General features: G+C 44.1%; 1 protein-coding gene across 1 annotated transcript in view; it reads right to left on the bottom strand.

The window, feature by feature from the left end:
* The window catches only part of CAMK1D (calcium/calmodulin dependent protein kinase ID), a 224,173-nt gene that overhangs the window by 23,481 nt on the left and 185,776 nt on the right, over nt 1-14,916 (bottom strand). Inside the window, exon 6 of the mRNA XM_085299347.1 lies at nt 10,936-11,011. Within this exon, the coding sequence (XP_085155473.1) occupies nt 10,936-11,011 (76 nt within the window). The remainder of the gene's footprint in view (nt 1-10,935; nt 11,012-14,916) is intronic.

Below are 14,916 nucleotides of genomic sequence, written 5' to 3' on the forward strand. Positions count from 1 at the left end.
ACAACTAAAAGTATATATTTCTATGGGATCACACCAATCTACTCTAGCTGTAGCCTATCAACCTCCTCTCTGTCCCCAGCCAGTTTTAATGTGAGTGGTAAGCAATGTGCTCAGTTTGGGACCTCTTACCTTTACACAGCAGCAATTGTCACACCTTCTAGGGGCTAAACGGTTACACCGGACAAAGATGAAGGATAATTTGACCAGTAATGTTTTGTATTTGGGATGCCAAAAGACTTAGTTCTGAAACTTTTGCTCAATCCTGACCAAGGGCAAAACTCTCAGGCCCAGGCCCAGCTCTAAGCTTCTCATCAGTATATTCAACAGAAGAGCATGGTTTCCCAGCCCGCTGCCCACTTCATGTCAACTCTAGCCAGACTCCAACCACGTCACTGCACGGGGAGAGGGCTCATTCCTGCCATTGCTCTTCTCACTGCAGAGGTGACCTGCCAGCTGCACGGACCTCTCCTCCAGCATGAGGATTGTGGAGGAAAAAGCTGGTGCAAAGCAGGGCAAAGAGCCAAGCAGAGCTATCACTCAGACATCAGGACATGTCTACAGATCATGCTGGTCTCTGCATCCCGAGGCCCCAGGAGGAGGATGTCTGGAAGAGTCCCTTCACCTCTGCTGCGCAGGRTGCACAAGCGGCACACAGCTCTACTGCTGCTGCAGGGGATCTATCTTACTTCTAGAAGTGATTTTGTTGCTCCCATCAAACTGCCCACCCTGCCTAAAGCTAATGACATTTCCTAAGTCCTAAGTATTTATAATCAGACTTATCAGAAAAATCTAGCCCCAGGACAACCAGAACATCAAACATTAYTTGCGTAGGTGGAGCTGAGAAACACTGGCTTTTTAACTAAAACATTCAGGATGCACTCTCCTAGTGCTTCCAGCAGCAGGACATCTGCTCAGCTGGCAAGCAGATGCAGGGCACCTCTAGTCCTGCAGGCTCTTGGCAAGGGAAACTACACCCAGCACGGTACTAAACAAATGCAGATACAAATCTTGTGCACCAGAGACCTCTTATGTCCAGCCGATGCTGTGTGCAATAGCCTGTGCCTGTCTGCATTCATGCCTGAAAAGACTTCCCTTCTACAGGTTTTAATACCATTGCTGCAAAATGTCAAATTTACCTCCGAGGCTARTCCAAGTTTTTGAACAAAGTCTTCCCACTCAAGCTTAAACAGGCCTTTCTCTCTCTTTTATTTCTATACAGAGATATCCTAATTTTTGTCCCTTCTCTCTAGTCTGTGGTGTAAATTGTTCTTTCACATACTTCCCTGATACTGAAATGATCTTCTTCCTATAGTTTTCTTAAATCTTGATTCAATCAACTTCAATAAAGTATTTAACTGGAAAAAGTCAGCTGTTACAAACTGACTGACGATTTTGCTGCAGTATCACGCTGTAGCGCCAACAGAGAAAAAAAATTAAATACTCAAGTTATTTATAACCTAAAGCCAGCCTGCTGCCCTAGAGGTTAYTTGAACCAACTCAACACTTGAGGGTGAAAGGAGCAACGTTTTGATGTTTTGTTAGCTCTGAGGAGTCAATGTGCTTGATAAATAATTCAAATCCTGAGTGAGATACTGATCTCTGTCAGATCAATACTGACCTGCAAGACCTCTACTGAAATTTGCAGCATTATAATGAAACCATTGTGGTTTGACTGAATCAGAAATTTGTCTGTCTTCCAAAGTGGATGAGCTCTGTTGCAGCCAGGCCCACTGTACGGCTGCCCATATCAAAAGCAAGGCAGATAACGTCATGCCTGACATATATGTCTACATCCAAAGCAAGACTGCATACCTACCTTAACAGGTGTGCTACTGCACTATCAACTCATGGGAATTGATGCAGGAATTCCTAGGTGAAACCCAGGGGTGAAAGTAGAGAACRAGAAGGGCCATTAAAATTTTGTGAATCTAACCAAACCCTTAAATGTCACTACCCACCTGGATGATGGAGGAAAAAATGTTGATAATTGAATAAAGGAACTGGATCTAGTTCTGCAGGTATCTGTGAAGAACATATACATTACATGCTTTCACGTAATAATAATACCAGAGCTTTGGTCCCACAGTCTTGGGCAAACACACACAAAATGAATTTCACCTTACTCCTTTTTCATTATGGTGAAGATTTTGGGCACCTCACTGATGGTTTTGGAGTGCCTGGAGCTGACAGCACCAAAGGTGCAACTGTCACAACGGCTGTGGTAGCTCAGGCTAGAGGAAGACAGTCTCTTCTCAAGACATGCTGAGCAATTGCTTCTACCATTCTTCCCTTGGGGGYTTGGTGGGCTCAGCATAAGAAGTTTGACAGCCCTTCCATTAATTTCTTGCCTTCCTCAGCACTTTCCTTAAAGAAAACCAAAATGCTCASATAAAGCACTTCTTGTTAAGCGTGTTCCTGCCCCGCTCAGTGACCAGACAGCACTGTGCATGCAGAGGCCCTGTCAGGCAGCTCTGGAGAGAGAAATAACTCTCTTAAAATGTGCAGGGTACTAATTACCTTGGCAAAGGTACAAGAGCGCAAGTTAGGGCTGCTATGATTTATAAATGCTCACAGCAGCAAAATGTTGGAGCAAACTGCTGAGCAGCACAGAGCTGGAGGGTGACAGCTCACCTGTGCTGTAACCCTGCAATGGGGCAGCACAGGGACATGTACCCCAACCGGAGTCCCAGTCCTCCCAGAGCCATCGCTTCCTTCCCTATATCTAGCCCACTCTTCCCTGACTCCCCTGCATGGCTTGTTAGCTACACTTGTATTTCTACTTCCCACTGCTATATCCCTCCCCACAATGGTCCTTCACCCTCTTGAGTAATGCCTTGCCAAGAGCAAGGAGGTGGCCAAGGCTGCAGATGACAGAGAGAGGTAGTAGCACACAGCTGCGCCCAGCTGGCATGTCTTCTCACTGCAGTGTGGCAGCCCTCCTCTCTCCCAAACCCACAAATTAGACCTGGCTTCTGAACCACACCTGGCAGATGGGAAACACAGCAAACCTGTGGCATGGGTTGGTCTGAGGAGGAAGCGCAAGGTGGAAGCTAATGGAGTAGATCTCAAAGTCAACGAATGGGAGCTGACAGGTTCACACGCTTCATTKAGCCTGGCGCCAGAGTTACTCATGCACGAGGACACCCAGCATCACGCACAGGGATACCCAGGGCTGGTGGAAACTGGGCACAGCAAAGAAAACAGACTCTTCGGGCACTGGTCTTCCCTTGCTGTTGCAAAATAACTAGGAACTGGTGAGCCATCAAATCCAGCTTGCAGGAGCTTTCTTCCAGAAGGTCCTGAGCCTATTAGCAATAGCAAGACAAACACTCTCTTTTGTGAGTTGAGGCCCTTACACCATCACCCCTGGATTTCATGCCCAGGGTGCTTCTCCACAGCCTGAGTGATAAACGGGAGTGCTTAAGAACTGATTAGTCACTACTAATGATTCTGGAGAGGAGCATGTACCAGAGGCATCCTTCCATATGCAAAAGCCCTGTTTATTGAGATGAGCAAGTGCTAAATGTTGAGAGGGCTTGGAGGTGCTTGCAGAGCCCTGGCATGAATCCTCCCGAGGCAGCCGGGACAAACATGCTGCAAGGGGGCTCCAGGAGGCAAATCACTGAGGACCCACAGCAAAAGTATGTGAGAGGTGGCATGGGTAAAGGGAACCACCAGGGCATTCTGCATGGGGAAAGGGTGCAAGCCAAAATGTAGACTATCTGCTGTCCCTTAGCTTAAAATAAAGTTTGGGAAGACACAGAAATTTTAACATTACTTAGAGCCTGTACTGGCTTTGCAGTAAAGGATGGGAAAGCCCCAGCAACTTAGCCCGACATCCAATTTATGGTTGGAGGAAATTCTGCTGGACTTCCAGTGACTCGGCCAACTTCCAAACTCCACATTAAGTTTTTATTTAATTCTCAGAGAATCAAAATCTCACTGACTTCATTTCCATCTGCTGGGAGATTTGTGTGTGAAGAAAATGACCTCACTATCAGAGGTTCTGCTGATTTTCTTTAGATATGCAAAAATACAAGAACAAATTCTCTGTCTTCAATGTGAAAAAATCTTCTGTCGTCCTGGGGGAGCTTCAGTCAGCTATTAGTTGTCATCATTTCCTTGCAGTGTCAACAAATAAAAGYTTTCTAGAATTATTTAACTACCTTTTCACATCAGTAATAGATTTGCCCTTAACCTCCTATCTCCAGTCTTCCTTTGAAAAAGAATGGGATGTAGAGAAGGAGAACACAGGTGGAGGTACAGAAGAAAGATATTGCCAGAAGTCACTTCTAGAAGCCATCAAGAAAGCACAATGGGAATGCAAGGAACTCCTATTCCTCATCAAGCAGAGAAAGCAAACCCATGGAAGTCTCCACTCAGTAAGTGCTCAAAGACTTGAGCAGTCAGATCAGACTCGGAAGAGATGTATGGTTTGGGAAGTCATCCAAGCACTATTTATATGGGTGAACATAYGTATTTTTTTCTCATTTTGGAAACAGACCCTCATACTGTCTAACACTGGCATCCATGAAACTGCAGAGTCCTCAAGGGCACATTAGTATGGGGAATAAAGAATAAATTAAGAAGCGAGCAACATGAAGARCTAATTTAGGACTTGTTTTCCTGGTGTTTCACAGTGACATCCAAAGCAATCCCCAAATTTACATTTTGCCTCCACTAATTCTCCATTCAGTTCTAAACAGGTAGCTTATTTCTCATTTTCTCTCTTAAACTCCTGTGTCATGCTGAGGAGGGCTAGATACCTGCCAAGCTTTTCCTAGAGCGTGACTCCAGGATGATAGTGAAAATTTCTGGATTAGCATGCCTTGTACTGTCCTTGGATAATTCTTCCATGCAAACATATAAATGATTTCATGCACATATACTTGAAATTAAGCAGCAATTCAATAGYAGAGAGCTCCAGGAAAGAGTATGATCCAAGATTTATCTTCAGATACTCATTGTTTATAAATAATAAGCCAATAATTCTCTTCTATCAATTAAAGAACCAGAAGAACACTCAAAGCAAAATGCATTCAGGCTAATACAGAAGAGGCAGGATGTGTTGAATATAAATAATAGGGGGCTAAAGCAGAGCATACTCTGGCCCCAAGCTCTTTTCCRGAGTTGGAATGTGATTTTCTATTTTTTGCATCTATTAACAATCTTCTCTGTATCAGGTATGCACGGGATCAGAATTTTAGTTCCCCAGGCATTAGTAACCCCTCATGTGACCCAGGCAGCTCCAAAATCCATCTGCTGGGAATCCAGTGAAGTCGCTTGCTCTTCTTATGTTTTATATGCTTTTAAATTGAACATATATCAAAACTACCTCATCATCAGTAGAAAGCTGAGCTCAACAATGAGGCTGTTTCAAACTGAGAAATGGTGCAACTAGAATAATAGGCAATTTCAAGCTGCTAAAATTAGTTCTTGTGAATAATGACTTTTCATGCAAAATGAGTTTTTGATAAAAACTCCACTAGTGCAGCCTCTGCAATCTGGATGTCATTAACAAGAAGTATTAGACGCTGGCACCGAAACAAAGGTATTCTTCTCTGAGACATCTTCACCTTGCATATTACAGAGACAAATATTTGTCAAGAGTGTCAGTGCCCTAGGAACAGTTTGTTCTTTCAGGGTTGTAAATTGAAAACTCTCATGTGAGACTGAGCTTGTCTGGAGGCACTTAAGCCACTTACGACAATAATAGCTCAAAACATCTTTAATTTATGCCTGGCTTCTGTGTTGGATTCCCCCAACGGCAATGGTCTGTTAAGAGTGGCTGTAAGGAGTCGTGGGGGAGGCAAGGCAAGATGATGTGCTCAGATTGCCCTAAACACTAATCTCTCTCAATCTGGTTCTGGCAAGTTGTGCCATGCATGGAGCTAGAAGAGATATACCCAGAGCAGCACAGTGATGTACTGGAGTTAATAAGCTGTGCTCAAGGCAGGCTGAAGTACTCAACCTGCACACCAGGGCTGTGCTACTCGTGTTTCTCGTATCTCCATGCCAGGTGGACGCATCAGCTCTGATCCTCTAACATTAGACTTTTTTTTATTATTATTACATTGTTACTAACATTGTGCCCATCACAGTGGTCTCAGAACCCCTAGCAGGGCTATATTTTTCTAGTTTAGAAAAGGACCCCTTCTTCCTTTCTATCATTACTACACCCCTAACATCCACTTTACTATGAGTTTCTGGCTATTCCTGGGAGCAAGGGTGAGATTCAGTTCAAGATTTAAGACACTAAAGGTATTCGCATGTGAGTTGGGTTTCTAAGCTCCCACTTCGGTCACCAGAGATGTAATCAGCACATTCAGTGGAGACTATAGAGTGGTGCAATGTCCCCTCAAGCACACTAAATTGTGCCATAAAGGCACAGGTCTGAATGCAGATCAGGGTATGATCCAGTTACCTGAGAACAGGCATCTAGTGCTATTTCACATGTCCAAGGTATCCTGCTCGGCCTCCATCTGCCGCTCCAGAAGGAAGGTCTCTGCAGGTCTTCAGTAATACTTGCCAGCTCCATGGGGATGTCCTGGACACCCTGGCGTGGGTACTAAACACGTATGTTTAGGTAACTGAACTGCACATCCTGGTGACGTGAATAACTCTTTAGACACCCTTGCCTGTGTTGACTCGGGGCTGGGTCAGTTGCCYTCACATAGAGTCCAGTGACACTGGAGGAGCTCTAAAGCACATGAGACACACAGACCAGCTGGTAGATAGGCCATGGGGCTGTGCAGTCCTGGAACAGCAGATCGAGACCTGCGGGACACTGCAGGGTGATAGCACTAAGCACTGATGTATTGGTAACCGAAGCGAGTCCTCGATTGCCACCGATTGTAATGGGAGCTGAAAYGCATGGCTCACGTGTAGAAATGCTCGTTTAGGTGGTTTGATCTCAAATCGGATCCCACCCAAGCAGCCTGTCTGGCAAACACATTATCACGCTCCTATGGCACAGCMTTATTATCACTCATTTTAACTGTACATAGTACAGATCAGATCCTTATAACATGAAGTACAGAAACCCTAAAAAAGTTTCTTTGTCCTGTGAGCAAGGAAGTATAGAAACTCATTCTTATTAAACTGATTTAAGCCTTCAGGGCTGGGAATTCCCCATACACTAAATGGAGAATTGAGATTTGACAAGTGTGTGTACCTCTTGCTTGACAAGAGGAGAACAAGCTGATCTAGAAAACAGAGCAGGAAACCACTGAACTGAACCAGACAGAAAGAGTAGCCTCAGTCTTAAGAAGAGGGAAGGGATTACAGAYGAGACCAAAACCTTCCACCTTTCAAAGATACATTCATTAACCAGGTGACAAAGGGTGCGTTGCTTAGCACTGTCTCACTGCTAATAAGAACTCCCCTGTATTTCTCAGCAAGACACATAAAAACCACAAATGAAGTAATAACAAGGTCTGCCAGCAAAAAAAAAAAAAAAAAAAAAAAAGACCTTTGGTGCATGAATTGAATAGGACTGAAAACTTGGAGGAAAGGAGAGCCAACTTTATCTCTGAGGAAGCAGGAAGCAGTTTGCCCCTTCTCTGGGCAGTTGCACGGTGAATATATGAAAATAAACCAAAACTGGAGGCAACACAGCATACTGCTGTCTTGCACCCAGGTTCTCTTCCATCTCGCTCTCTGAAGCTGCTGGTGACACTGAGCTGGACTACTCCAATTAGTGCCCTGCTCACCAAAGCACTAAGAAAGCAAAAGAAAACACTCTACTTGACTGTCCTTCCACAGCTGGCAAATATAAAACCAAAAACATCAAGAAAATGCATGGGCTTCTGYGCTCAGGTTTGCTTGTGTAGGATGGCAAGTCTGGGTCAGCGCACACCATCCCCATGTAAAACACCATTAGGGAGTGATGGGTGAAGCAGCCTCTGAGGTATTTCGGTATGTCTGTTCTCCTCCTCGCTGTTTTAGCATGTCCCGCTGGGATCTGACACAAAGCCAGTATCAGCGCTGTTGATTTTTGCTTTGTTATGTAAAAATTCTTTGCATCCTGCTGTTGATGATTGCTCTGAGATAAATCCATTCCCCCTGTTATGTTTTTTCACTCAAGAAGTTTTCAAATATTCATGCAGAATGGCACAGCCAGTCACAAAGCTGAGTTTTCAGGCAGGGCTTTGTTTTAAATAAATAAACATACATGCAGATAAATAGAGATTCCCATACTATTTTAATATAAAAAAGTTATTTTGGGTAGCAGTAGAAAAAAACGAGCCATAAAATTTATGCTCATATGTAAATGAAAATGTAGAGAATAAACATTGCACAGAGTGGATAACACAGCAGTTAGATGTATCCTGGCAAAAATAGCTCTACTACACCGTCAAAAAGTTATTCATGCTGACAAGCCATGAAACGTTTGCACAAGGAGAAAAGGACCAGAGTAGGAATGCTTTAATGCTGTGGCTCACTAGAGTTGCTTTTTCTTGCAGCCTTGTATAACTGGCAGTTGTATGAAAAGGGATGGAAAAAAGGAAAGCACTGGTAGTGTTGGCATGAAGGACATTCGTCTCTGTGGCAGTTAACAGCTACACAGCTGCTCTCTGCTCTCCTGCACAGAAAGAAGATGCTTGTTGTGCTCTGTGTGGTCATGCTGAGCCCGTCAATGGTGACAGTCTGACCTCGTTTCAAAGACCCATAGGAGGCAGGAATAGTATTTGCTTCAAAGTCTCCTATGCTGTGCAGATGCAACCTATGCATTTACTAGTTGAATGACATGCACACACTCAGGGACCTGAGCTGTGACCACATACCACCCCATGTAGATAGGCCCCCAAAGCTGGAGGGAGTCTTCCAACAGGTTCACACATAATAAGTTCTGGATTTCCCTCTCAATCCAAACATTAGCAGTAATCTCATGCACTCATGCACACAGAGTTGGATTCAGTTGATGATGCCCCAAAATGTTACAGGTACTCTCCTCTGGACAGCAACAATGAACCCCTGTAATGGGGCTTATCTCTGTGACCACAGAGCTCAGGACACATCTCCAGTCATTCCAAGTATTGTCACTGGGACAGGAAATGGCTCAATTTACTGCCATGGCTCAACCACTGAAGTTGTGCCCAGGTCTAAAATACTTGCTGCCCCATTTAACGGAAACAAGTTAGATTTAGATGAACCATTTTATATCCAAGATATTCACATGCAGAGACTGATGTTAGCATCTGCGGCAACGCAGCTTGGTCAGCCTGGAGAAGGCATGGTTTGTCGAGGGGGAGCTAAAAGTAGTCCCCCTACACCTATGAGGAGGATACTGGGAAGAGAGGAGCAGGCTCTCTGCAGGAGTGCATAGCAGGAGGACAAGCAAAAAAAAAAATGGACATAAGGTGAAACAAGAGCATTTCAGTATAGCCACAAGGAGAAAGCTTCTCGTTGAGGCCAATCAAGCCGTGGTTCATAGAGGCTGGGCAGGCTCCATCCCTGAGATTTTTGAGACTCAACTGGATAAAGCCCTGAACAAGCTCGTTTGATCTCACTGCTGACCCTGCTTTGAGCAGGAGACTTCCTAAGGTCCACTCTTAACCTGAATTATCCCATGAGCCTACTAAGCCGTTATGAAGAAGAGTGTGGTAAATAAGTATCGAACGACAACAGCCATTAAATCTCAAGAAACAACTGTATTTATGGGTTCTGAGATCTATCTACTTCTTTGGAAAATGCAAAAAGATCCTGGTCCTGAAGCCCTTCTCAAGTAACTAATCCCCACACCCTTGAGCTCCTCCTTTCAGAGGAGCAACTCTAAACCACAAATAATGGCTTAATGGTAAAGCAACAGAACTGAGTGCAGAAATCAGCTCACCCTTTCCTACAGGACCTGACGGCTRAGGGGTTGGAAGTGTTCTAGAAAAAGATGCCTCATTTGTAGAATATTTGTAAAAATTTCAGTATTTTGCATTATTTTTAGAAATTATCCACTGCTCACAAAATCTCTTCCTTTTTTAATCTCTAAAAATTATCAAAACCTAAAAATATTTCATCCAGAGGGGGTTTAAATCTGATTTCAGCAACAAAAAAATTTCCATTTAGTTTAAAATTATTTGCTTGGGGGGAAAAAACAAGTGTAGTTGGAAATACCTAATCACCTCTAAGAGATAAGTGTTCATATGTGCCAAATGCACAAAGGCTGACATAACCAGAGGGTTCTTTCTCCATCTCTTCCTTTATCTTTGCTATTAGGAATGGCCAGAAGCAGATGCATCACCTGTAACAGGAGAACTAGATAAAAATAAAACCTGAGCCTACTTGTAATGTTTCTGTGAGCAGAGAAGAGTGGTCCAAGGACTCGTAAATCTATTCCTAGAACAAAAGCATTCTCACACATACATACATACATACATGATGAAAATAGTAAGTGATAACAAGTAATAGTGAGAAGTAACAGCGGAGTAGTAAGTAACATTTCCCAATAACCACAACAGTGTGCAATTTGGGCTGAGTCCATCATAAAAAACATTATCTCTGAAAATGCATTATCATAGCTCAGCATTGCGAAGTGTTACTTCTCCTCCAGAAATGTGACACTTTACAACACCCTTTTACATCTGCAGGCATGACACCACRCTGTGTGGAGATGGCCAAACTTGCTTCTGATTACAACTAACTTGAGCAGGAGAGGTAATAGCTTCACTAATATTACAACCTGAACTAAACCCAAACTATTGTACACCATGTAGTAGAGGCAGGAGCAGGGTTTCCTGTTGTCTTGAAGGGTCCTGATTCATTTCTTGATGCCTCTGCCCAGATCTCAGCCTAGGAGGCATCCAAGATTCACTTTATTCTGAGTCATAAGTGTCAAGGAGCAACGTTCTTGGATCAGAGGAGGCAGGTAGCCAAATGGTGAGAAAGGATGTTGCAGGTGCTAAAACTGTCTATGATTCAAAAATCAATAGATATACTTACAAGATGTATGCAATAACCCCGATGGACCAGCAGTCCACAGCTTTGCTGTAGGGTTTCTGGGCCAGTACTTCAGGAGCTGAAAATAAAAAGGCAAACAAGCTCACGTTACATGATTGAATATTTGAACGTTGCCAAGAAGCAGGACTTGACAGTCGTTCCTGAAACTTAAAGTTCCCTGAGGCCCTTGTTGCCTCCCACATTCAACCCTCAAATCTGCAAAAACAACCTGCAGTTTTTGAAGCTCCTATCTTCAAGGAGAAGGGTGACTCCTGAAGCTGAGCAAGTTCCCCATTTTCTGGTAATACGGACAGAAAACAAAAACAAGCACATAAAAATACAGAAAAGGCTGAGGGCAGCAGGGCCATCAGCTCCCTGTCAGGAGAGCTTTAGGAGACTTGAAGAAAAATGAGCTAGAGCGTGGCACAGCTGCTGAGACACACATTCACCCTGACAGCTTCATTGCTTCCTGACATCGCGATGCCAAAGGTGGGATTTAAAGAGGCAACGCAAAAAGTGCAGTGTGTGACAGAGCAGATAAGCTAAATCTCCAGGAGAGGAACATGAGCTCTTGCTGTATTTCCTACTACCTGACCAACAAAGCCACCTGGATGTCAAAATCAGAGGGAGTCATTTGTTCTTCTGCCTCTAAGAGCAAAGTCACAGGGAGAGACAGAATCAGAATCATAGAATCAGTAAGGTTGGMAGGGACCTCTGGAGATCATCTAGTCCAACATCCCTGCTCAGCAGGGGCAYTTAGAGCATCTTAGACAGGGTTGCATCCAGGCGGGCCTTGAAGATCTACAGAGAAGGAGGCTCCACAACCTCTCTGGGCAACCTGTCCCAGTGCTCCGTCACTCTCACAGGGAAGAAATTCCCCCTCACGGTCAGGCAGAACTTCCTGTGCTTCAATTTCTGCCCATTGCATCTTGTCCTGGCACACGGGGTGACTGAAAAGAGTTTGTCCCCGTCCCCTTGACACCCTCCCTTCAGGTACTTGTACACATTGATCAGATCCCCCCTTCAGGCTTCTCTTCCCCAGGCTGAAGAGGCCCAGCTCTCGCAGCCGTTCCTCACAGGGCAGGTGCTCCAGCCCTCGGATCATCCTCGTAGCCCCACGCTGGACTCTCTCCAGTAGCTCCATGTCTCTCTTGTGGTGGGGAGCCCAGAACTGGATGCAGTACTTGAGATGAGGCCTCCCCAGGGCTGAGCAGAGGGGCAGGATCACCTCCCTCRACCTGCTGGCAACACTCTTCCYAATGCACCCCAGGAGACCATTGGCCTTCTTGGCCACAAGGGCACATTGCTGGCTCATGGTCAACTTGTCATCCACCAGCACTCCAAAGCAACAGGAATTAGATGTGCACAAAGGAACTGAGCCTTCCCAGTCTGTAAAGCTTTCAGACRCTCTATCTTGAATTGAAGAGAAAGACTGGACATCTATTCAAATGCTTTAGGAGTCTTTCCTTTCTTAAATCACTGGTGAATAAAAGGGCGTATTTTTTGTTTGAGAGTTTAGAGAATAATGTTTTCCCTGTTGGGATTTTTCAGTTGTAAGTGCTTAAACCTAAATTTTAAACCTGGTGACTCTAATCTTTTTCATGTAAAGAAGCTTTTTCATTTTCAAGGCAAAGTGTCCAAAATAATGCAAAAATCATTGCTCACAACAAAAGCAGACTTGCCACACCGGGTTTCAAAAAGTGCAGTATTTCCTCTGAGTATTTAGGAGTTCAAATGTTCTGAGAAAATCACAGAGGGGCAAGTCCCAACACAAATATTTATTTGAGTTAGACATTACTCTGTCAGGAATCTTACCTAGGTCAAAGCAGTTACACGAAGAACAGAGAAATGTTACGAAGCCGTTAAATGCATTAAAACTTGAGCCTCACTTTTACTTGCATACTGCATGTATACGGTGCACTGATAAAGATTCTTCAGAGAGCCACCTTTCTAAGTTGGACCAGTTGACAAAACTAAGGTCAGAAGAGCTGGCAAGGAAGGGAACAGAAAGCAATAACAAGAAACAGAAAAGACATTCTGGTACTTGGCAGTGGGCTTTTATAAAAGAGATTGAAGGGAAGACAACGCACAAGGCAATAAGGGCACCGAGGCTCTATTTCCAAAAGCAGCAGAGTGATGGCAAGGGTCAAGCTACGCTGAGGAGAAGGGCTGTAGAAAGGCTGGAAGGAAGCCCAGGARAAATGAGGGTAAAGACAGAGCTGGCAGTCAGATTAGGATGACTCTTGAAGGTTGGGAAATGCCCTGCTCTGCAGTCCAGAGTAAATGTTACTCCAGTCTTTGAGTCACCTGGCAACTTTGGATCAATGTATGCATGAGAAATTAAAACAACATTTCTGTTCAAATATGGTTAACCCTAATACACTTCTATGCTGTTGTAATGTGTGAATATTCTTCATGCCTATTTGCTTCTCTCCACTGCTGCACCATCCAACCCAAAGAGCTACTAACCAGGCCCTAGATGCTTGGCAGAAACATCTACCAAAGTCCTGAGAAGCATCTCATCCCTTACAGCAGACAGGCACACTGGTATGGTCTATCAAGATAAAGGTTAAAACATTTTTACCCTCRTACAGAACAGAAAAGGCATCTCCACCACTACCCAAAACCTAACTCTGTTCCCAAAAGGTAGGTCAGGGTTTGTATGCCAGGCTGGTGCTGGTCAGTCAAATGGAGGGCAAAATTGAAGAAGAACTTGTCATATTAGATTAAACTACTGGAGAGCTGTTCTGTTCTGCTCATCACTTTTTCCCAGATAACATGTAAAGCTGGCAATTGCTCCCACGGCACAGGGATAGATTGCCTTGGAGCACTACATGAACTTACATGTTTCCTGTTTCTCCTTTAAAATGAAGATCCTGGATGCCCAGGATAGTTTTCCTTTTTATCCTTCACAAYGCAGGGTTTGTTTGCCCCAGGAGAGTCTTGCAAATTTACATGTCTTGTTGCTTGTTTAAAATAGTTGCTCCTCGGAATTGCTCAGGACTACTTTCACAGACAATCCTTGCGTCTCTTAGCCTCATCCCTTCTTTCCTGACTCATCCAAACTTGCCTTTACTTTAGCAAGAATATTTTTTTTTTCAAAACGTGCATCAAATACGGTTTCCGAGACTTAGTTTCCTTTTTCTTTCCTATCCATTGTGACTAGATTTTGTGATAAAATATGCTAAAGAAGGGAGTTTGTATTCCCCTGTTCTTAGCTGTTTACATTTCTTCCATCTCTCTCGTCTTTCCAAATTTCCAATATTTAAATAGCACCTCTCTTCCACTTTGAATGGCTGTTCCCGTTTGCRCTGTTTTCAAGACTGTGGTAAACATTATACGTTCTATATTCCCCAGAGAAATTATTATGCAAATGATTTCTGAGCAGCTACTAGTCAGCTCCTAACATTATACGGATACGCCACGAGGGAACGTGAGCTAAATGAAGAGTCCMTCCCTCTTACACATCAACATTTTTAGGGATTATGTCAGAGTGGCGCATTTCTTGTGCACAGTTTCTTACCATCCAACATCTTCAAACAGGTGTGATGGCCTTCTAAAACTGGCACGTGTTCTCCTCCCCATTTCATGGGGTGTGGTGGAGTTCAGGGGATGGCAGCAGAGTTAGTTTCAGTGGAGTATCAGAGTCTGGAGAGTCCTCGCATCTGAAGCTGTGTTACAGCATGTCTCGCTGCATTAAGGGAGTGATGCATATCGATACCAGGCAATTGCTGCTGTGGAAGGCAGCAACGAAGCAGGAAAGCACACCGCATGATCAAGATCCGCAAGTACATGAATGTGTTTTGCCCTGATAGCAGCAGCTAGCAGCTCTACAAGTGGTGCTCCTTGCAGCTGCAGCTCGTTATTTCCAGGGAACAGAGATGGTGATCARACTTTCTTGTCCTTTGAGTAGCCAAATTAATTGGAAAGACAGGAAGAATTGCCCTTCATAACATTTTTTTTGGATAATGAGGACACTCTACT

This window comes from Rhea americana, unplaced genomic scaffold (assembly GCF_003343005.1).
Source record: "Rhea americana isolate MKP2758 unplaced genomic scaffold, rheAme1 scaffold_1, whole genome shotgun sequence".
Lineage (NCBI taxonomy): Eukaryota > Metazoa > Chordata > Aves > Rheiformes > Rheidae > Rhea > Rhea americana.